General features: G+C 33.6%; 1 protein-coding gene across 1 annotated transcript in view; it reads right to left on the reverse strand.

The window, feature by feature from the left end:
• The window catches only part of Der-1 (derlin 1), a 58,951-nt gene extending 38,970 nt beyond the window's left edge, over positions 1 to 19,981 (reverse strand). Inside the window, exons 1-3 of the mRNA XM_035354472.2 lie at positions 19,624 to 19,981; positions 14,622 to 14,733; positions 2,522 to 2,586 (exon numbers count right to left, since the gene is read on the reverse strand). Coding sequence (XP_035210363.1) covers positions 2,522 to 2,586; positions 14,622 to 14,733; positions 19,624 to 19,776 — 330 coding nt within the window. The 5' untranslated portion in view covers positions 19,777 to 19,981. The remainder of the gene's footprint in view (positions 1 to 2,521; positions 2,587 to 14,621; positions 14,734 to 19,623) is intronic.
• Positions 19,982 to 25,882: the final 5,901 nt, after the last annotated feature.

Consider the following 25,882-nt stretch of genomic DNA (forward strand, 5'->3'; position numbering starts at 1 on the left):
ACAAATTGGTTTAATTTAATAAACCCAATGTATATATTTGGAAAATGTTCATGGCGTAGTAGATGCGTAAAAAAGCCAAGTCATGGCTGAATTACCTTTATATTTTGGTTGAACTTTATATTTACCTTTATATTTTGGTTGACACATATTTTTAAACCAATAAAAATAAATTAGTGCAGTAAGCATATCAATTCTAGAATTTTTACATTTTTGGTGCTGCAGTATGAGGAACAATAAGCAGCAGTCTAGCTAGACTGAAATACAGAAAGCAAGAGAGTGTTCAAGACAAAATCTTAGTTCAGAGTGAAAGTATTTGGTTTCTGAAATGAGCTAGTCAGAGTTTTCTTTATATGTAGACAATATTTAAAATTAAAAAACCAATGGTTGGATTAAATGAAAAAAAAAGGTAGATTTTTTTTTTATGTAAGTACTTTGAAAATATTCTTAAGTTAGAAGATTCCATCTGAGAAAATAAGTTATGTGTATTTTCTATGAGAACTGCTAAAACTGATACAAGACTGTATTTAAAGAAGATTATCATAACAATAGGAAGCAAATATATACTTTTGGAGAATTTGGTTAATATAGAAAATTCTACAGGCACCAAATGATATTGAAATAGGAAAAAAACATGCAGAAAGACTCTGAAGCATAATGAAGAAATTTCACCCAAGTCAAACTCCCTCTATTAAGCAGTCTTAAACACTTTGCTTAAATTATAAGATTATTATATAAATATTTCTTAAATTATAAGAGAGCCTATTTAGGATAAACTATTTAGGGTGTAAAATCTATGAGGATTGTTCAAAATTTTATGAAAGATTATATTTGAAGAAGGTAATCATATCAACAGGAAGAAATTACATAACTTCAGTGGATTTAATTAACACATAAAATGCTAAAGACATCAAATAGTGTTGAAGCACAAAAAACATAGGCACAGTATGAATGGTGATGACGACAAAGATGGTATGGAATGATGGCAACTAAAAAGAAGACCTGTGATGAAAAACACAGGAAAGATGTTTCCTATGCTAATAAGTCGCCCACTATAAACATATTAAAATTAAGATTGCCAAACTGCAGTAGTTGCTTTAAGAAGGAAAAGAAATTTTAAATTTCTTTAATACAGAAAAGTTTTAAATAGTTTTAATATATATATATATATATATATATATATATATAAAAACTAGGTAAATTTTTTAATCTATATGTTCCGGTTGCATAACGACATCATCACAGGTGGGCAGCAAACTAAATGCAGAATATTCTGAGATGAAAAAATCATCGAGATGGTCATATGTGGGCAAGACAAAAATTAAATGATCATCTGTCAATAAATGGCAGTACTGTGTAACCAAATTATATTTTGAAGAATATTTTAATAGAGTAGGCAACTAGTTAATTGAAGTCTAAAAATGAAAGACTGTCAGCTGTTATTAAAACTGTGCATGTATTTGTAGTCTGCATGTGGTTTTATCCATTAAAATATTTAAAGGAAAAAAAAAAGTGAATGTTAATGCATCATGTCAATGTAAGAAGCAGACGTCAAATCCAAATACATATTATATACTGTATACAGTCAAAAGTCTTTAATCCGGACTTGTCGAGACTTCGGCGATTCCGGATTATCGGTTTTTCCAGATTATAGATTATGAATTTAAATCTGGTATGATGGCATGCAGAAATTATACAATTAAAAATATGAAACCGTAATTTATGAAATAAAGAGCAATTATGATCTAAAGGGTATCAAAATTTACAAAAAAAAAGCTTAATATTTATTTGTTTACTTTATTAAACATTTCTTTCAACACGCGCATGCATAAAGCATACATTACACATAGTCGAAATTAGAAAATTGCAAACAGAAAACTATTTTATGTGTTTTTGTGATATTTATAATGACGAGGAATTTGACTTAAATCATATCAAAGACGGAGTACATCGAGATGAAATACTACATTTAGTAAGGAATTATAAGCCGAATAAAAACATCTGCCCTGAAGATAAGGATAGTGCTGACGGATCAACTTCCAGTTCATTGTGCGTTTACACATGCGCAGAAAGTTTGCAGCTTTGAGGTCCAGATTATAGATCATTCCGGATTATGGACGTCCGGATTAAAGACTTTTGACTGTATACATATGTACATATATATAAGATAAATTTTTAAACAAAAATAAGTAGAAGGCATTGCATGCCAATTTTGATGGCTAAATGCAGGGCTTATTTTATGCTAATAAGTCGCCCACTATAAATATATTACAATTAAGATTGCCAAACTGCATTAATTGCTTTAAGAAGGAAAAGAAATTTTAAACTTCTTTAATACAGAAAAGTTTTAAATAGCTTTTAATACTTAAAAAAAAAAAAAAAAAAAAAAAAAAAAAAAAAAAAAAAAAACCAGGTAAATTTTTAATCTATATATTCATCAATAATGTTTAATTATGACTAAAAGAATAAAAATTAAATATCCTTTAAATACTATGAGTTCCTTATGAAAAAAACAAAAGGATACAACAAGAGTCACCCAGTTGAAGAGAAGCAAAAACAAATAGTCAGCAGGCCTTCCAGCAAATAATCCTAAAATACATTTATAATATAAATAAATTTTCAAAGCAAAATATATTTTACATACAAACATAATATAGTAAAACCTTGGTTATGAACTTAATTCTTTCATGAAGATAGTTCATCATCCAAAATATTTGTAAACCAAAGCAATTTTTCCTATCGAAATTAATCTAAAATCATACTTGCCAACCTATGACACTCAAAAATCAGGAGATTTTTTTAAGAAATCAGGAGATTTTTCACAATGTTAAAAAGACTTTTTAAATGATAAAAATATAGCTTTTAATAATGAATCAACTTAAAATAGTTCAAAAATACCTTAGACATAAAAAACATTTTTATTACTTGCATCGTTTAAAAAAAAAAAGACACTTTATTCAGTTTTCATACAAATGTTATGAACGGTGGCAGATTTTGCTTTCGTTAAGAAAGAAACTTCATAATTTTGTTCATAGCAATTGCCACATAGGCCTGCTTTTGCTAATAAAAGTTTTTTTAATGTGTCATCACTAATATTAGATCTAAATTTAGTCCTCGTTTTCGCAACAACACTGAAAATCCTCTCACACTTTGCATTACTATGGGGAACTGTCAAGATGGCCAACATAATTCTAGACAGTTGACTATATTTTAAAATTCCATCAGCACCTTTCAGTTTTCCAATTAAACTCCACTGGGTGTCAATCCTAGCTGATTTTATAACTACATCCAAGTTTTCTAATTGTAAACTGCAAAATTGCGATTGCAGTATATCAGTAGCAACATCAATATCATCTTTCATGACTAAACGAAGTAGCACAGGAAATCTGTTCAAAAAGTACCTTATATCAGAAAAAGATGCATTTGCTAGAGCAGAAACATCACAAAGTTTAGCATGCAAAATCACTTCATCGTTGACTGGAAATTTATGTAGTATGTAATCACATACTCGACAGAAGAAACTTCTAACATGAAGATAAAACTTATTTTTGTCTTCTGAAAGTTCTTCCACTACTTTTGTAGTTGCAGCTCCTATTACCAAATCTTCATCTTTCTTTTGATTTTTTATTTCACCTTAAATCACATCATATATAGAATTACAAGACAAAACACAGACTGGTTTTACAAACTTTGATAAAAAGCCTTTAAACAGATCATAAATAATTGATTGCAAAACATGAATTAATGGAATTGTGCTTTGTAGAATTTTGTTAAGGACATCAAATGATGGCAAAATGAATTGTATTAAAAAGCAAAAAGCTTTGTTAAAGTCCGAAGAAAAAAATATAAATATTCGTTCTTCACAAGATAAACTTACAGTAATCGGAAAATGTTTCGTGTGTTGAGCAATTTTTTTATTTTGAGAGAAATTTGTATCAGCTTTACGCTTAATTTTGCAGTATTATTTTGAGAACTGCCAGTTGAATTGCTGAATGATGCAGAAATTACTTTATTTTTCTCAAACCTATTTTTAACAATGGAAGTAGTAACTACATCTCTTTACTTTAGGTACTTTATAACTTTCAATAGAGCCTTTTATCTTAACTCTCGAGCCATTTACTTCTCTAAAAAATGCAAGAAGTGGGTTCCATTGATCGAGGTTTCTAGATAAGCATTTCTTTAAAGACAGCCAGCGTGTACACACATTTCAAAATTTTTCTCATTTCAGTATTATGCAGCTGTTGGAACTGTTTCATTTTTTCCTTTCTTTTAGAACTCCTTTCAAGATAATAATAAATATCAACAATGTGTTCATCCACATTTATTGGTAAAGAAGATAAGCCCTTTTTCAGCTGCTAAATTTAAGAGGTGACAGGTGCACCTCATAATCTGCAAATCTGAATTTGCCTTTCTTAAGATGTCTGCAACACCAGTCTTCAAGCTTACCATTACTGGTGCATTATCGGCACCAAGTGCTAAGCAATTATCCAGAGGGACTGCATTTTCTTTTAAAGTTTTAATAATTAGCTGTGCTATATTAAAGCCTGTCGAATGTCCTTCTAAAGTGGGGGCAGAAAGTAAACTGCACTCAGTTTCTGAAGAATCTGGATTAAAAAAAGAAACAACAATTGGATACAGTTTTGAATTGGTATTATTGCTTCCATCCATAGAGAGGCATAACGGAACTGTTTTAATGCAATCAATAACTGAAGATTTATTTTTCAAACCCCTTTCTTTAACAATTGCACCTGTTTTGGTCCTTGCACTTGAGTATTTCTTAGCAATTTCACTATCGGGAAACATTTTTCTAAATAAAGCTGCAGCGTGATCCGATGCATTCAGTGGCAGGTTGTGCTCCAGTAAAAAGGCAGAGAACAGACATTCTGCATCAATGACTTGTTGGTCTTTTGTTTCCGTAGAAAAATTTAATTTTTCGTTTCTTTCAAAACAACTTATGTTGTCCTTGTGTTTTTGTGTACGCACATGTTTGAGAACATCAGCCCTTCCACTATGCGAAATCGAAAAATTGCAATGACAGGCGGTACACATCGCAAACATCACACCTGGAGGAGTAGGGACGACTTGCAGAAATTTAACATCAGTTGCCTATTGCAGCGTGTATAATTGTCAAGAAAAAGCTGGATGTAGTGCCTCATTTCACAAATTAGAATTTCTACATATTTTTATTTTTGAAACTCAGATCAATTAAAACAATTTAGCATATTTATCAAGCATAATTAACGTTCCAAATAATTATAAAGCTATTGCATGCTTTCAGGACTGGATATTTTTTAGCTTTCCCTATGCTGCAAGGAAATTTGTAACTACTTCTTTTAGAAAATAATATTTTAAATCTGAACTAATAGAAAATTTCAAATAATCAATTTTCTCTTACAATTTTTATGCTTTTTATTGGTGTAAATAAGTAAAAAATACTAAAATATTTAAAAACGAATTTTTGAAAGTTGTGTTTAAAATTCTAAATTGTGCTGCTTTTTTAAAATTATAGACGAGTATTATAGCACAATTTCTATTAAGGAATTTTATTTCAATTATATTTCATAATACATCATAGTGATAAACACATTTGACTTCTTAAAAATGTTTATACATTTAATTCTAATATTAAAATTGTATTTAACCGTAATAATTAATTTTGCTTGGATTTTATAGTGATTATTTTTTTTAATTTATTTTTTGTTCTGCATAAGATTTTTTTTATTTACTGTTAATTTAATTTATTAGCTTAAAGGGGCGGTAGCCTAGAAAGGCTGTTAGTTTCGAAGCGGCATTTTGCACTGTTTTACTATAAATGTCCGTGTCTCTTGCAAATTGTTGTTACCAAATATTATCGCCCTGTATTATATGTAAAGAAATTAAATAATGAAGAATCTGCATGAATACATGTATGGTTCTTGCAATCTGAAAAAACGACAGTATCTAGAGCCATCAAATTTTGAATAATGTAATCCTCCACCCGAACATGGGCATCTGGACGGCTGAATTTTGAATTTGTTTTAACCCTCAGAGCGTTGTGACCGGGTTTATCTGGTCATCAGAAGTTTTGCTACTTGGTATATATTAGCTTATAATTTAAGACATTTTGCTTTCCTACTTTCTTTTATAATGTAAATATCATCTTAAAGAATGTAAGTTTATGAAAATGCAGATGAAAATAAGTAATTATACAAACTGAAATAATAAATGCTGTTTAAATACTGGTCTTCATGACGGATCTAAAATCCTGTGCCACTCAGAGGGTTAATCTATTTCCTATTTTGTAAAACTTTAACAAATTTTTGATTAACAAACTCAATGAGTTCAGAGAGAGCACTGTCCGGAAAATAAGTTTTATCTCCAGTGCGGAAATTCTAAAGATATGCTGTTTTCAAATGTATGTGGTTTACGGGTGAAGAACATGATATTTAATAAAAATAGGTAACATACAAAACGTTAAAAAAAGGTTTCTTTTGGGCGTAATGTGATTATCTTAATGCTTCTAGATTTTATTTTACCATTTTTTTCCGCTTCATTACACTCAGAAAATTTTATGCTCCGAATTTTATAAATTACTAAAATAAATATTCCACTTTAATGTTAATAAGTTAATGATGATATAAATCAAATAATTTACTGTTTTGTAATGTTATTATAGTTTTGAAAATCATTGCCTGAAAATGGTCATTAAATTTAAAAAAAAAAGTTATCAGATCTTGTTTAATTTTATCTTATTTATTTCAAAGCATCTTGTACTATCAATCTTTTTTAATTTTACGTTATTTGTGTGCAAAATTAAGTTTATAAATTTTGTGTCTAGAGTTTTTACCGTTTTACCAAAGTAAAGATGTTTGTACAAGAATTACGCGTGAAAAAAATGCACGAAATGCAGTAAAAAGTGCTTTAATGAGATATATTAAATCCTATTTGGAAAAAACTGTGGCTTTCATAATCTCATCACTATACAACATATCACATTTAATAATTAAAAAGAGTTATGTGATACAAACACCATAGGTTTCAGTATTAAAGTAAACCAGATCGTCCCTACTCTTTCTTGCCAACATGTCAGTGACGCGCGCCCCGCCCACTGGGTTAGTCTATCTCTTATAAGGTCCATGTTCTGGATACGTATGCTGTCACTCACAAAGCAGAAATTCTCATCTGATTCACAAGGTTTTATTTTAGATATAATCTAGAGAAAATTCAGTTGCTTTCAGATGTCCAAAATCACTTTTTGTTTTTGTTCATATAACGAAGTATTAAGCCAAGTTCCATAAAAATCGTGAGAAATATTAAGAATAAGAAGAAGTCTGGAGAAATATATTGTAAATCGGGTTGGCGAGAGAACGATCGAAAATCGGGAGTCTCCCACCTAAATCGGGAGAGTTGCCAACTCTGTAAAATAAATTAAACCCTTTCCAAACCCCAAACTATAACTTAGAAAATAGCACTTTGTATGAAAGTTCAGAATGCAAAACTAATGAAATTCATTAAACCTGACATAACACAATGTTAAACATAAAAAAAGAAAGACTTTAATTAAATTTTACCATATCTCTTTGAAGAAAAGTTGAAGCCATAAGTAGAAAATGGTAAAGAAGCCAAAGGTTGCAAAATGCTGTTATTTGAAAGAAAATCCTATCCCGTAAAAATATCAGGTAGCTGCTTTTCTCCCCATTTCCTCTTCTCTCTCTCTTGACTGCACTTAACAATCGTAAAGCGTTTGTTCCCTTAAAAATTTCTTCACTGTGATTGTTTCTGTCTGTGTTTTAAATTGTTCTTAAAGCAAGACATGATCTTATCATTACAAATATCTATGCTATGGCTTACTACTGCTTTACCAGGGTGATCATGTTCTATGAACTTAAGTACCTTACCCAATTTTACATGAATTTTGCCAACCAAACAACTAGGAACATTTTCCCTTCCATCTTCTTCTTCTGATGATATTTCCTCCACTGCATTGAACACATTTTGGAATATTATTTGTTGCTAGCATTTACTTGCTTATATCTTGAGACACAGTTCATCATCCAAGACATTTTTAATTTGGAAAATTTTTTTGTGATCAAAGACATTTGGGAACCAAGATTACACTCTAATATGAATAAAACAAATCTGATTTCAAACTATTTTTTAAAATATAACACTTAGTTTAATAAAAATATACATGATGTTTGAATTACGCTTGCTTGTTATAGAGTACTCACTGTTTATTAAACTGGTCAGTAAATGCAGTTGCATATTACATTCACATTTCCAGGAAACTAAAACAACTACATACTAATCAATAGAAAAATCGCCATATATTAAACTGAGATTGGCAAAAAAGTCATTCTTTATTGCCAAGATACCTTATTGGTACCTATCAAAGCTTTTCATATCTCATTCATCTGATGTACTTTGAAGCACAATTTTATCATTCAAGTATATAAAATGAGGTTTGATCAAGAATTTCCTCCCCTCCCGGTCTCTCTACATGTGAGACACTGTTCCGAGATTCCTTTATCAGCAGAATTTTTTTAACTTAAGGTTAACGAAAAACAATCCTCTAGAGATACTGTAAATAAGTGAGTGTTTCATCTGAAATTCCAGCTGATAAGAGTAGAAATGCAGCTTATGTGTCCCATCTTTTAAAGTTTCCTCATTCAAAATCTTTCCTTTGACATACACACTCCACAGAGATATAAAAAAAAACATGAAATACTAAGCTTTACCTTACAATAAGTTTTGGAATGGAAAGGAAGTGGTAAACTGATGAAAAAGCAAGGAAAGCACTGGTCAAGCTTCCAATCATAAAGAGGCAGATCGACTACACAGACCAACATTTTGAGATTTGAATATATACTATAATAAAAAACGACGCACCAAGAAGGAGTTATCCGAATGGGACGAAAATCGGTAGAAGTGATGTACATGTACGGAAAAACAATAATTACAGTTTGAGAAAAATTGGATGATTTATTGAAGTGATAGAACTTCACAAAGTGAAAAAGTCAGTAATGCCTTTGTCCACATCTAGCCCTTATGCATACAATTATTCGGCTTGGCATCGGTTGATAGAGGCTGCGGATGTTCTCCTGAGGGATATCGTGCCAAATCCTGTCCAACTGGCATGTTAGATCGTCAACATACCGAGATGGTTGGAGGGCCCTGCCCATAATGCTCCAAACATTATCAATAGAAGAGAGATCTGGCCATCTTGCTGGCTAAGGTAATGTTCGGCAAGTACTAAGGCAAGCCGTATGGGGGCGGGCATTATCTTTCTAAAATGTAAACCCAGGGTGGCATGACATGAAGGGCAACAGAACGGGCCTTAGAACTTCATCGACGTACAGCTGTGCTGTAAGGTTGCGATGGATGACAACCAAAGGGGTCCTACTATGAAATGAAATGGCACCCCAGACTATCACTCCTGGTTTGCGGCCTGTCTGCTGGAAGACAGTCAGGTTGGTATCACACCACTGTCCAGGGCGTCTCCAGACTCGCCTTTGCTGGTCATCAGGACTTAGTTCAAACCGGGATTCATCACTGAAGACTATTGTACTCCAGTCAGTAACACATTTCAGTGCGAATGAGCCTGACACCGCTGCAAACAGGCTCGACATTGTACAGAGGTGAATGGTAGTTGTGACCTCAGCCCCCTTTCTGTGAGCCGTCTATGAATGGTCCTTGCGCTCACAGAAGCACTAGTTGCACGTACAATCGATGATAATGAAGCAACTGTGGCTGTGAGTGCCGCTCGGAGGATTGCTCGGTTTTCACATTCTGTCGTTTCTCTCGGCCTACTGCTTCCTTGTTGACGCTGTGTGTGACCATGGTTCACCCATTTCTGCCAACAACGTCTAATAGTAGCATCGCTCCTGCTCAAATGTCGAGCTATTCGCTGATAAGACCAACCAGCTTCTTTGAGCCCAACTACACGACCTCTCTCAAATTCTGACATCTGCGCATATCGTTCGCGCACCTGTATGCGAGGCATAGTTACTATCCGGAGTATACCGAATGAAATTCGTGAAGAAATTATGACCTGGAATTGTAATTTCTCCTCTTAAATATCCTGCCAGTTGCGCAGATCAGATGCGCTATAGCGACAACCGTTCATTTACTGGCAGCCAAAATGTAAAATTTTGCATTTTTTGTCGAAACCTGTATGCATATCCATTCATGTCCAATTTGCTTTATATCTTCTTGACGCATCTTTTTTCTTGTTTTTTTTTTTTTTTTTTGTATCACTGAGTGTATCACTGAGAGAAGCATTTAAAAAATTTTTGTGAGCTTAGCTTGTGACATGTCAAAAAGACAAGTGAAAAGATTTAAGCCTGAACGAAAAGGATAAATTGTTAAAAATTACATTTAAACTGGGAATTTCCCAAACAGCACTGTGTAATCTACTTAAAAAGGAATTATAATTCGACGAAGAACTAATAAAAAATTCAAATATCTCGAGAATTATAAAAAAAGATAGAAAATCAAGAGATGTTGAAATTGCTTATCTAGATTGGTTTCAAGCTATAAAGCTAAAATATGTTTTTATTTTTAGAACTTTTTCACTAATTCACTAAATTCAGTATCAACTGTCACATGGCTCACAAGTTGGAGAAACTGAAAACCAACTCGGCTATCAGAAATTACATGGTGAAAAGGATGAAGCAGATCATCATTCAGCTGATAACTGCATACAAGATGTTTCACTAGGGCTGCTAAATGAATACAAACCACACTAAATTTACAAAAAATTAAGAGAACATGCATTGATAATTAAAAGTGAAACAGCAGCTGGTTTAAGAAATTGAAGGAATATGCTACCGTGCTAACATGCAATATGAACACAATTAAAAAGACAAAACTTGTTACTGACAAAAATAGAAAAACCTTAATGTTTTAAAGAAGTTAAGAATTACTTCTAACTTACCATAGCGGCAAGAATGCATAGAAGACTGATAGCATTTTTATTGATTTTCTTTTTAAATGGGACAGCAAAGTGAGAAATGAAAAAATAGCTTAGATAACTGTGCAGCACACACACCTCTCATCTTTTTCTGAAAAACATTAGTGTCTCTTCCTGCAAATACAACTTCTAAAATTCAACTTTTAATTTTAGGGTATTTTAAAAGTTAACAAATGCTATTACAGAAAGATGGTCAGTAAATGTATACAGTATTGCTCCCACCTTCTTGGCATGCCTCCATGGTGTGGTGGTCTGAATGCTAGGTGCGCATTCCAGAGATCTGTGGTTCGATTCCTGGTGAAGACATTGCTAAATTTTAATCTTGCCTGCTTCCAAAAAATACCTAATGTTTCTACAGTGGCGCCGGAACTAAAAGGGTAGTGGATGATGATTCTCCACACCCAGGATTTGATGACTGGGTCTCTTAAAAACCCAGTCGACTTTAAAAGGGGAAGTAATAAGGTATTTCTTCCCCCTTCTTGGCATGCCTTTGTTGTGTGGTGGTCTGCATGCTGGGCGCATATTCCAGAGCTCCGTGGTTCAATTCCTGGCAAAGGCATTGCTAATTTTTCATTTTGCCTGCTTCCAAAAAAATAACTAATGTCTCTACAAATGATGAAAAGAATTGAATTTTGTAAAATGCAAGCACTTCAAAATTAGTAGACATCTCTGATAGTATCCATGATTATAACAGTCATGCAAGAGGTTAATCTCTTAAAGTTAGTTAAAACAGTTTTTGAAAATGCATGTTTTATGTAGGAGAAGCTTCAGAGGAACTGCAAATTGTAGTTAATGTTTCAGGCATCAGTGGGAGAAGTTAAAAGATTATTTTAAAAATATGTTGCATCCATTCAAAATCTTGAGACAATGTGAATAAAAACCGACTATGAAAATGTTAAAAGTACTGCAGAAACTGCCAATGAAAGTAATACGAAAAAAGGTTATGACAGGTCATCATCAAAAATCGAATCTAGAAACTCTTGCGAATGAAAATTCAGAAAAGTTCTTGAACTGAAAGGTGTTGTCAAAAAGGTACTGTCAAAATAAAAAAGCTGTGAGCAGTTTTATGACACTGAGAATACAGTTGAAAAGCTGTTGTTGAACAATATGAAACAAACACAAGTAGAATAGTTATTTGTAAGAGATAAAATTTTATCAAGAATTAAATTATCAAAACATTTTTAAAGGAAATTTAAAAATTGTGTAAATAGTTTAATTTCAGTGTAAACCTTTAATTATTATTTTTTGATTGAATAATAATTTGTTAGTTATTATTTTAATTGAAGATTCTAAAACTGAAATATGTAATATACAAGTACGTCTCTTAAACTCGGCCACTTCATAAACTCAAATACTTTTGAATGAAGTGATTTTAATAAGTAGCAGATACTGTATATATTTTCTATACACATAATACCATGAACTCAGAACTATAATGGTAATCAAATATACATAATAAAAACATAATATTTAATAGCAACATGACTTATAAATATTGTTATGAAATGTACAGACGTGGTAAGATAGATTCCCCCGCAAAGCAGTTTTAGGGTTGCCATAAAATGGCAAGAGAATGCAGGATTGCCACATTTGATGAGAAATCGCCCGTTTGGCGACAAAATTGGCGATATGCCATAAACGAATGGAGAACCTTCTAAAACGAATTCTTACCGGTTTAGCCCAGAATTTTCTTGAACACAAGCAAGTCAGTTAGTCCGTGTGGAGACGATCAAGTTGACAACCAGCCAGCTAGTGCCGAGTGGGTCGTCGAGTGCATAGAAAGAGTCTCTTAGTGTATCGCGGTTAGTGCATTGTCGAGAGAGTGTGCTGAGCTTCGGGAACAACTGAACCGAAAAATCGGGAGCTGTGCTCTGTGTGTCATCAAGTACATTGCAAGTTGTAGCGTGGAGAGTCTCGATAGTACATGGAGTTCCGAAAACGGCCAAGCAGAGTAAGGAGCTTTGCAGTAAAGCTGTCTCCACAGTTATACCCTGATAACCTAAAGGCTGTGTTGCTGATTGTTCCAGCGAGTGTATAGTAGATCTTCGACGACTGTAAAACGTGACTTTGAAGCTGTTCTGATTAATATTGGCTAAAGAAAGTGTGTTTCGTTATTTTATCAAGTAGCGTCGTCGTTATTCACTCCAAATCTACGAACGTGAAGGAAGAAAATAACGAAACAACTGGTGTCAGGAAAGAAAAATGCAACAATATAATATTTTATTAAAAGTTCATTTTGACATCAGGAAACTCGATACATTCACAGAATGCTAAATTTCTATTACTATTTATGAATAATGAAGCAGAATATAAAGATTATGTTATATCATTTCAATATATAACATAATTTAATATACAGCCGGGCTGAGGGAAGGGATGCCTTCATGGACGAGTTTTACAGGAAAAATGGCTTGTATTCACATTACATATGAGGAAAACCAACTATGCATGAAGGTGAACTTAAACTATTAGGTTAGGTGGTCTTAAGTATCAGATCACTGAAAGGACAGTATAATATGAAATTTTAACAAAATGAAATGAAAAGAAAACTGCTAAATGAGATATATGGGATTTAAACAATGAGTATGAATGCAATGGTGCTTCCTAATCTTAATATAAAAACATCTATTACCCTTTATTTTTACAAAATTGTGCCAATGACCTATCATTTTCTTTTTCAGAATGTAAAATATCAGTTTTAAAAAGCATATCTTTTAAAGTTACACAATCAGATTCTTAACTGTAAACAAACAAACAAAAAAAAAAAAAAAAAAAACAAAAAAAAAACTCTTTTTAAAGTACAACTATAACAGTAAAGATGACAAACTGTTAAAGCTATAATTTCTGTTCTATTAACAACTTTATTTATTGAGAACAGTTGTTAGTTTCCATGATTACATTTTAACTGAATAAGTACTTTCCAATTATTTTCACCCCCAGCAAAACACCACAAACACATTGACCATTTTGGAAAGCATTTACAAGCTCACTGGCGACTAATTTTTCACCAAGTTAACATTCAAAAGACAACAATCATATTCAAATTGGTTGTAACAATAAATAAAATTAAAAAAGAAATGATGGCAATAAAACCTTTAACATTTTTGATAAATCTTTCTTTTTTGCATTGTTGTTCTCTTTGTGTACACAGCAATCTATTTTCAAAACAATTAGAGAATTGTACAGATTCAGCATCTATACAACTTCAGTACTCACACTGCCAAAACAGGCATGTGCTTAAACTACTACTTACCCCTTGAACTTCTTTTGTGAAGAAGACACACTATAAAAAGTAAAACATCCTAGACTCAAGTCAAATATTAAAATAGTTATTTTCACTTAAAAGCATAAATTATCTTATTAGTTCAGTTTAGATTCATTTATCAACTTTTTTACATCTAATACATTTGCTAAATATTTTGGCAATGCCATTAAGAAAGTTTTTAATAGATAAATAATTCATATTTAAGTTTTAGCTTAAAGGAAATACAGAAAATTGCTGCAATAAACTAATATGTCTGTAAGCTATCACAGTGAAAATTTCAAAATATGTTAAAAGAAACAAGTTTTCGAACAATATTTCTTACGATTAGCTATACTGCAAAATTATTGATAAGCCAGAGAGATAAATATACAAAAGTGAGAATAAATAAATAAGAACATAAAAAAATACCTGTTTCCAATTGCACAGAGTAGTTGTACAAAAAGTACAGATTCATAAGATAAGAAAATGCAGAATTGGGACCCAAAGGATAGAAAAATAATGCAGTTACTGGTCGCCATATCTGAAAACAGAAAAAAATTACAGTTTATGGAATAGTTTCAGGATACATTAGAATTTAGCATTTTGGCTACATATACAGTTCTGGTTTTAAAGTATTTTTATATGCCCAAATCCTTCACACATCTACAAATCATTTCATTATCCAAATTTACGTTGATCAATTCATATTTACAGCTAAAATTTAGACCATTAAATTTTTATGTAAAGCAAAATAGAGGATGGTTTAATGTCACATAATTTCTTTCCCTTACAGCTACTTTAACCCTTCGCGGCACAGTGTCTCTGGTCTGGACACACCTAAAAATTTCCTTCTGTATTGCACAGAAAAATTGAATGAAAAAGGATTTATAGGTTACTCTGAACCTTCTTTATTTATTGTAGATGGCAGCTCAACACAAACCAGTCCATATATTTTAGCCATGTTTAGTTTTTAAGACCCTCATTTTTCAAAAAAATCTTCCAGACTTTTTTTAGGATATAAAAGGAATTGTTTGAAAAGAATTTTTTTTTTTTTTTTCCTGTATGCTAATCTCCTTATTCTATAATAGTTTTAAATTTTTACCTTGAAATCTTGCCTAAAATAAAACGGCGAATCCTAGGTGTGCCAAGACCGCGCTCACCAATAATCTAGGACAACTGAGAGTTTGTATTCTTTGTTTCTCTACATCTCATCGGTCAGTTCATTGACAACAATGCATGTGTTGTGCAGTTTCGAAGCTCTGTTCAATCAGTGTGCCACTTTGGGCACAGTGCTATCTTCACAAAATTTTACTTGTGTACTCCTCTAGGCCTAATTAGACTGCCTACCTTTTTTTTTAAAAAATTAAAACTCCGACTTTAAAAGGTAGCATGAAGGAAAGGGTAAAGCAAATATACAATTTTCACGTAGTATATTTCCCTCCGACAACTTCTATTTCTTATTACTATCTTGCTAAATGTTCTACATGATTTGCAATTGCGATATTTCATATTTTAACTATACAGAAAGCCATTAAATAATCCCCCGTTTCTTATTCAGTTATAAAGTTTCACTGTTCATGCCTTATAATTGCCATGTCGAGAATTCCCACTACACTACCAATCAAAATCTTATATTCTGAAAAAACCTTTTTGTCACTTTCTTTCCTATCGATAGCAGTATTTTCTGGATTTAAAACCATATGATAGATTTTGCTGTCCATTAGTTCAGTGTTGATTGAGGCACTGTCACTGCATTGAAGAACTTCTGTTATCTTCATTTATACCCACTTCTCCACATTCGTTCCATTAATAAAGTGTAAGTCCATTAATCAGAAAATGTGGTCTTCCACATCATTCAAAATTTACTTCAAAATTAAGTTACTGTTCTGACTGATTTTGAAACTGAACTTTCAAGCCAGAATTGAGCTAAGGGGTGCTAAAGAAGGCAAGTAACAATTATGCTTTCACTTTGCATATCCTACTACAGCTCCGTAACTAGAAACTCATTTCAACATAAACAAAAATTCAAACTTTAATTTTGATAAAATACCTATAATAAAAAATAACCTGCAAAAATAACAGGCTGGATCAAATTAGAAAGTTCAAGAGTGCAATTTGCTTTATTAACTGAGCTAAGTTCTTCAGAATATAAATCTTTTTCTTCTCCTTACTACAATGCCAATGAAAGAAAACCTGTATGGGCAATATTCCACTCCAACAGGTACTTCATTTATTGTTTAGGTCAGACAGAAAAATGTTTCCCATCTCATCCACAAAAATTCAGGAGCTAAAAGTGTGGTTGTGTAGTAAAGTCAAACAATACTATAATTTTTTAAAGTGAAAGTAGCTCTACTCTTATATGCGCCCTCAGGTCGCCAAATGCTGCGATGTGTTGTGCAGTTTTTTTGTCAGGATTGCGTGTTCTGTGAAGGTTTTTGAGGTGATGTTGGTTCCTATGGCAACCCTTTTTACATGGAAACTTGGAATGGTTTCCTTTGCTAGTTGGTTCTGTGGTGTATGGTTTTAAACGATGCAATGAAAGACGTGTTGGCAAAATCTTAGTCGCATGCCTGGTACAACTATTTTTTCAGGTGGCTGGAAATTCTACAAGTACTAGGAGAAGACAGTTTCGAACATTTATTTATGAAACATAGTATCAATTTTGTGGATAGCGAGTCTGGCTGTCATTTAAATAGAGCTACATTGTTATGTTAAAGCTGCGTTGCCTACTTATGTTCGGAAATGCGTTTTTGAGTTTTATTTGGTGGTTTATATATTTTTCCATCGCTGTCCTGAAACGGGAGAAGATGCTTTTAACGAAATTGTTTTGGTGATGTTTGAAATTATTATTTCTACTGTTCAAAGAAGTATTCATTCATGGTAACTGAATTTTATTTTATTCTTATTTTGTAGAATGTTATGTTAATTATTTTTTTTAGTATGAATTTGTCATTATTGTTTTTTTTTAATTGTTTGAAATTTATTTTAGTTTATTTTGTTGATTAATGTGCATGCCTAGATTGTGCAATTCGTAGATGTTTTTTAAAGTTTAAACAGAACACTGTGTACATGCTATTCTTGAAATTTATTGTTATGTTATTTTATTAAAGTGAGGTGTGCATAGTTCATAGATTCCTTCACTGCCGAAAATTCATTAATATATGAAATCTATGCAGTCATTCAAATACTGAAAGGTGAAACTGCAAAAGTTCATTATAAAAATTCTACATAAGTAGCAAATGAAACAAATTATTTAAGATTATGGCACAATACTTGATTTTACTAGCTGCTTAAGAGAAGGGATGCCTTTTTAAAGTGAAACCAGTTCATATTCATGATACACATGAAAAAACAAAACCAAAAAATAAAAAAAACCTCCCATACAACCATCTTGTTTGCTAGGATTTTAGTATGGGCCATATTACCAGTGTTAGCAGCTTTAGAACACAGCAGCTGGTAGATTAAGCAGAAAATGATTTTAAAGCAGAGGGGAGGGAAGTATAAATAATGGCAAATATTTTCCAACGTTTGTTAATTAAAAAGAAGAAAAAAATGAAGATACAATGATTAGTTTATATTGTTTGAAAATGACAAAGCACAAGAATTATCTGCCTATGAGAAGAGATGGTTTTATGATTTTCTATCAGGAAACTGGCTTGTATCCATGTTATACATGAGAACTCCCATTAGCAAGACCGATGTGGCTTTATGCCCTCCTGTACATTTTCTGCAAATATTGCCTCCCAGTGCAGATGCACTGGGTCTGGCATCAGCTCTGCCTATTCACCAAGGCTTGAAACCCAGTTCGATTTACTAGGATTCAGTGATTTTAAACACTAAACACTGATGTTAAAAATGAAAAGACTGATTAAAATAAAAAGAACATGCTGAAAAATAATATTAAACACAGCATATTAAGAGTATTCATCATAAATTACATAAATTTAACCTTCAAAACTATGGTCCTGCAAATTCAGGCAACTGACAGATTCTGGTAACAATAAGTATGTTTAATACTGAATACATCAAGTTAAAACAGAGCCATTATGCAATCTGGCATTAAAATTATGCTAGTTGAAGGCACATGAATAGTTTTGACAAAAACTTTCTGTAATTAGTATTGAAGCAAGTTATATATTTCACTGATTATCTCTTTTCAAACAGTTTGCACTTCTAACTGAAAAGTAACAATGTACTATTATTTTAATTGAGCAGGAGAGCTGAAACCGATTCTTCTAGTATGAATATCTTACATAATCTGGAATTCCATACCTGCATTATCTATACATATTCAGGCTAAGACACTTGATTGATAAATTTCTTCAAATTGAAGGCAATGATTGAATAAACTGGCCACTGAAATTTCCTGATTGAAATCCCATGCAGAACTTAATGGGGTAACTTGTACAGAACTGTTAATCCAATGAAAGATAATAAACATTTAATAACCTGTTCATTACATTTATACTTTAAACCAGTGTTTCTCAACCGACGGTCCGCAAGAAATATTAGCCAGTCCGTGAAATATCCAGCTATCTGTCCCATACCCAAAGTGTCATCGGCCAACAACCGATATTACAACAGCACCTACATTACACTAACAACAGTTTACTAGTTTAGAAAATAATATGATCTATGATGAAAAATATAACAAACTAGGAACTATGTACCTAATCGCCTTTCACAAATTGCGGTGCCGTACACTTAGCACACCAGTTAGTGTGTCCTTGTCTGCCTTGAGTATTACTTGAACGCTGAATATCTATCGTAGTGTTTAAGACGTCTCAGGTTAGGTTTTGCCTTTTTATCTTGCTTATTTTGTATCTCCTTATGCTGTTTACATTTCGATTCACTGTTGCTTTTGCTATTATATTAATTAAAAAAAATAAATCATTCATATTGGAATTTTCCTGGAGTTTTAGTAGTTTTATTCTCGATGCAATACTTTAAAAAGTTGAATGTACATATGTAAATTATAACAAATAAAATGCTTTAAACATTATTTTTGTCTTCATGACTTATTTATGTGAAAAATTTATACCAAAGGGTCGAATTATTAAACTTACTGGTCCGCAAGAACTTAATACTATACAATATTTGAGAACCGAAATATTTTACTGGGTCTTGTAAAGAAAGAAAAAGCTGTTGAGAAACACTGCTTTAAAACACATTCACTAAATCTCGTCTATAATAATTTGTTTAAAAAATCTGACATAAAGTGTAAGAAGGTTACATATAAAGTAATCAACTATATTAAAAGATAGAAAAATAAAGAAATAATACTTGAAAATTTTAGGAAATTAAAACAGTAACAAATTATTTTAAAATAAGTTGCAAGAGAAATACTTAAGAAACGTTGTATATGTAATAAAACATATCAGAACAACGGTAGCATTACAAACATTCCTCACACTTTCAAAAAATCATTTACCTGAAACCTGTGAATGAAAGAACTATAATCTAAGATTAGATGCAGCGGATTTACTAGGCCAAATCTTCCCAGAAGCGGAAAGAATATTGACAAAGCAAACCAATGACGAGTGAAAAGCGGAAGGGATTGAAAAAAATTCCCTATATCGCTCATGGTGCAGGTAGTATATATATAACAATGTTCAGGAACTCGAAACAGACGAAACCCCAAATCAAAATTAAAAGTTATTAAATTTTTTAGCAACAGGTAACCTCATGCCTGCACTCACTACATCTAAGCCTCTCCACTTAGTAGTGTTAGCCGTACAATTTCGTAAACATACGTGTCTATAAATTGGCAGATGAGGCAGACAGATGTCTTGTTTTGCACCCGCCAAGTCTTTCTGCGCCGATAGGCGAAAAATCAAACTATAATGTGAAGGAAAGGTACACAGAAAAGGGACAATTTTATACTTCAGAGGAAAGTAAAACGGAACTTCATACATTTTACACGAGTTCTAAAGGCCAGGAAGGAAAGATGGGACAAAATTAAATTAAAATAAATGGTCCAAATGTAATAGAGAGAGAGAGAAAAAAAGGGGTGCTATGGAAGGAAAAGATGTAGAAAATATCCTAAAATACGATTGTGTCCATATCTTTAGGTATTGTTTCTGGCCACCATCCCACTGAACACTTTAGATCTACGTTACGAGTACGTAAAGCTACACTTGTCAGCTTAATTTCTCGGAACAGCGTTGTATGCATTTTAGATAACAAAATATTCGTCTATAAGGTCTATGGCTTTCGTCTATGGATGCCATTTTTGGTGGCATGTGTTGTTGCTGTAGATATAACGATGGTAGCTTGGCTCGGTGTGTTGTACACTGTACACTGCTCGGTGTGTTGTACTCTGTAAACATGTGTTGTACTCGCCAACCGCGCGCCGTTATCACTAACTGTAACCGAAGGGGATTTCGGGGACACACAGTCACGTGCGGTTGGTGCTCGCTTTCCTCCAACGTGATTGTCTGTCGACTGTAGTAATTAAGTTTTAATATTGTGATGTAAAACTTAATTACTACAGTCGACAGGCAATCACGTTGGAGGAAAGCGAGCGACCAACCGCACGTGACTGTGTGGCAAAAACCTTTTTTCCTGTATGGATTTCACGGTTTGGGGTACCCGAGTACGTTACCACGGACCAAGGACGGCAGTTCGAATCTCAATTATTTACTGCATTAACAAAATTCTTGGGAACTAAAAAGATCCGTACATCACCGTACCACCCGAATTCCAATGGACTTGTCGAGAGGTTCCATCGCTCTCTTAAACAGGCCATTAGATGCCATACTACTATTCACTGGGTTGATGCCCTTACTGTGTTGTTAGGACTCAGAACGGCTATCAAAGAGGACCTGGGTTCTTCAAGTGCTGAAATGGTTTATGGTACCAATTTACGTTTACCGGGAGATTTTATAAATCCCGCAAAAAACTCACCCAATGTCCAGCTCCATGCATTCCTCAAACAATTGCGTGAAACCATGGCTGCATTATACCCTAAGCCCACAAGCATACATTCTTCAAGACCTGTGTTTGTTTCTAAAGAACTCGCTACATCCTCACATGTGTTCTTACGGTGTGATGCATCAAAAAGTCCTTGGAGCCTACCTATACAGGCCCACACCTAGTTCTAAGTCGCACATCCAAGAACTATCGGATACTAATCGGCGACAAAGAGACAGTGGTGAGCCTTGATCGTCTCAAACCAGCCTTTATCATAGCACCACAAAATGTCGAGACTGGTATATCAGTCCCACCTCCTTCGAAGGCACCTTCATCTATTGGGTCTACACCAACATCTGCTACTACGTCAGTTCCTGTGCCTGGATCCCAGAAAACAAGTGCTCCTCAGTATACACGTTCCGGACGTAGAGTCCGATTTAACCCTCGGTGCCTTTAATTCGTTGCCACTGGTGGGGGAGTAGTGTGGCGACTCTGTAAACATGGGTTGTACTCGCCAACCGCGCGCCGTTATCACTAACTGTAACCGAAGGTGATTTCGGCGACACACAGTCACGTGCGGTTGGTGCTCGTTTTCCTCCAACGTGATTGTCTGTCGACTGTAGTAATTAAGTTTTAATATTGTGATGTGATTAAATGTTTTTGTTATCAAAAATTGGCTCTTATGGCATCCCCCTGGGAATCGACGTAGAGAACTCTGCGAAGCTACTGGCTAGGATCTGTACCTAGGCAGTCTCGGCCACAGGGGATAAAATTTATGAACTTGGTGGTTCTGAAGCCCCTGGGAAAGGTCATTTATTGGCCCACCTCGGGGACTGGCATGTCCTGAGCGGTGTGGAACCGTAGCCGGAGGGCTTGATTCCCCCCGGTTTGCTGGGTAACGGCCCACTGCGACGGGCTCACCCATGCGACTGGTAGGAGCATTAGACGACCAGTGCTGCCTGGTGAATTCCAGGTGGTGCACTGCTCCTCTGGAGGGTAATAGTGGAGGTTGTACCTCCACGACGTGCCCAAAGGGGGAGTAGTGTGTTTAAAGGGGGAGTAGTATATTATTATTTATAGTGTGATTTAGTTCACGGGGCGGGGAACCCTAAATTGTTGTTGTTGTTTGTTGTTATGGCATGTTATGAATTCATTCTTAAAAGCACTGGCAAATTCCAATACGCATAGTTTGTTGTTGCACACAGCCGCAACCACGTGCAACACTCGGTAATATTAACATTTTTATTTAACACATACTAGAAAAAGGTTTATATATATTTTAACACACGTTCACTGATACACAGTTACAATGATTACAGTTCGTACGATAAGCATTTTTATAGTTAGCAAGTCCACATATGTGAAAAATCATGAAAGTGAAGCGGAGGAGAGGTGAGCGCGTGCTTCACAGACAGCAGCCACGAACAGAGTAACGAGTCCGAAGTTTCTCCTAGTGGAGAAGAAAGAGAAAGCTGGTAGCGCCTGTAAGCACGATTGTAAATTATTTATTATTATTAGACAAAATATCTTTGAGAAAATGGCAACAGCTAAATTCTGGATGTCGTTCTATTTATAATTTTAAAAATATACATTGAGATGATGTACGCTTGAAATGTTTAATGGTACGATGCAGTAAGTACGTTTGTTATGTTATGTACGTTTACGAATACGTTACGTGTAGGTTATTGAGAATTATCTTTAAATAAATGTTTGTCTTTTACAACCATTTTACGATTGATTAATTTAACTACAAAAGGAAGTTAACATAAATCAGAAGCGGGATTATTCTGAAACCTAAGCTTAAAGCTACAAGAATTTGCTATACGTAAATAAATTGAAAAGAATTTGAATTTCAAGGTATGTGCATTAATTGATGTAACATGTTTATTATAGAATTTAATTTTGTTATTTTTTATCATTTTGGAAAGAGAGCTTATTTTTTTTTCCATTTCTTTAAATTTTGAAATATATTTAGTACGTCAAACAAACTTATAAAATACCAATAACTGTGTTCTACTAAGTTGTCTAATTGGTGGTGGTGTATTTAATTATGGCAAAGCACACTAGGGCTATCTGCCTAAGGGGAGGGATGCCTTTCGTGGAGGACTTTCTAAGGAAAACTGGCTCGTATACACGTTACACATGGGGAAAACCACGAAAACGCCCATGCAGCCAGCCCGTTCGCGGGATTCGAACCTCGGACCGAACTACCAGTGTTCAGCGTCTTTACCGCTCGGCCGCTGGTGGGCTAGTTGTCTAATTGGAAGTTAATAATAATAGCATATATATATATATATATATATATATATATATATATATAATTTGCATTTTAATGAGTACGAAAAATGTCTATTTTCGGTAAGGCAAAGAAATGCGATTTAAGAATATTAGCTGAAGAATTGGGAGAAGATGTAAACGAGAGTCATAAAATGAGCGATTTGAAAAAGATAATTTTGGCTAGCAAAGAGTACGATGAAGAATGCGCCAAAGAATGGTTAAACATTATAATAAATGAAAGAAAAGAAAAAGAAGAAATTGAAGAACGAAAACGTCAAGATGAAGAACGTAGGCGAAAAGAAGAATATAAGGAACGAAAACGAAAGTATGAAATGGAATTTGAACTGCAAAAATTACGTATTGAAGCAGAAAGTAGATCTACAAATTCTGGCCCCAATGAAAATGCTAGTGGTACGCACATGAATCCAAAGTTAGAGCTTCATCGTTTGATGCAAAAATTTAAACCTGACGAGAATGATATTCGTTTATATTTAATCATGTTTGAACGTTTGGCTAAACAAGTTGAAATATCAGAAAATACATGGGTTACTCATTTGTTTGGCTTATTGCCGTATGATATTGCTCAGTTAATCGCCAGAGAAACCGATGAGATTGCAAACGATTATAAAGAAGTTAAAAGGATCTTATTAAAACGGTACAAGATGACACCTGAAAAATTTCGCCAAAAATTTTGTACGCACAATAAGAGTGTAGGAAACACATGGAAGAATTTTGTGTATGAGTTAAGAAATTTTTTTAATGAATGGATAATTCGGAACGGAATTAAAGTAGATACTTTTGAGAAACTTAGCGACCTTATTGTAACGAATCAGATAAAACGTAAAGTGTCTCCAGAAGTAAAAGATCATTTTATTGACATATGGTCTGAGTTGATTTCACCAATTGATTTAGGTTGAAAAACTAGATAATTATGATACCTTAAAGTCAACTTTCAACAATAAACAACCGCGTAAAGAAGGGTCTTACGACAAACGAAACTCCTTTAAAGATGGTCCTGTTGCTACAATCAACGAAAAGAAAAAACTGTACGGTATCACACATAATGAAAAAGGTGAACCAAAATGCTTCAGCTGTAATAATTTTGGACACATCTCAAGGGACTGTCAGCTTCCCAAACCAGTAGTAACATGCCGAAAATGTAATAAAACAGATCATAAAGCTAAAACTTGTATTACTAAAGCTGAAAATAATCATTCAAATGATAACATTATTCTGTTGAGCAAGTTGGCGAAAATTTAGAAGAGTGCAATTCATATTTGAAGAAAGCAAAACTGAATAATTCTGAAGAACTGCAGTGACCTCTATAGGAATGATTAAAGTCGATATTGAAGTTGATAATGTAAAAGGCCAAGACATAAATATATACCTTGTACCTGATAATGCACAGCCAGTTGATCTAATCATCGGACGGACATGGCTTGATCTCCCTCACATCGCTTATGTCAGAATAGGAAAAAGATTTCACTTCAGGTATAGGGAAGATGAACTATTTAGTAACCTCCAAATTGATGAAAAAATAAATCGAGTCTGCCTTAAAACTCTTGAGGCAAATGAATTAGAGAAAAATACAATCAGTCTTGTCAGTTCTCAAAGAGATTCTGTAGATAATGGATTAATTATGATAGAAAATCCGTCCGTAGGTATCGGCTGTTTATTGGAAATTAAAAATGGCGAAACTTGTATACCAGTGATTAACGTCGGAGATAGAATTGTTAAGCTCCAAAAAGATCAATGCGTTGGGAGAGCAGAAGAAGTTGAACTATGTTTAAATACTGAAATTTCTGAATTGAGCTCGAACTTAGCAAAAACGGAAAATATTAACAACATAAAAGTTCCTATAAGTTTAAGCCAAGTTAAAATTGGCTCGGATCTCGACACGGATCACCAACAAGAGTTATTGCGTTTTTCAAATGAATACAGAGATTGCTTCGCACTGAATATTTCAGAACTCGGGTGCACTGATCTCATAAAAATGGACCCTAAAGAAAATATATTCGTTCATCAAACTGCAGTAAAGAAAAACAATACAAAAAGTGTTATTCGAAGTATAAGAAATGGTGAATTAGGTGCACTTGAAGTTGTTCGAGAGGAAGGGAATGAAGCTGCAAATATGATTGGACTAAATCGCACTTCGGTAAAAAACAGCTGCAAATAGAAATCGACAGTGTGGCCAACTGTTTTCTAAACACCATTTCATGCCAAGGCAAAGACAGAATGACGAAAGTGATGGTAGTCAGAGCCAAGAGAATGTGGATGATAAGCAGCAACTACAACATCAAAGGTCCGTACGAAGGCAATTATGTCATCCTTACTTCAGGCAATATTGTAGTTCTCTATCCATAAGACTTCCACGAAACGTTGGACGTGATGGAAGTGAAGATGAACAAAATGAAAGAAAAAACGAAGAAAGAGTTTCAAGAGGTGGAAGAGACAATCACTGGAATCCTAGACGATTTTATCAAAGGTGCTTTAAAAGCAAA

Source organism: Stegodyphus dumicola, chromosome 1 (genome assembly GCF_044657685.1).
Source record: "Stegodyphus dumicola isolate Sdum_Otavi_A_Nest chromosome 1, ASM4465768v1".
Classification (NCBI taxonomy): Eukaryota; Metazoa; Arthropoda; class Arachnida; order Araneae; family Eresidae; genus Stegodyphus; species Stegodyphus dumicola.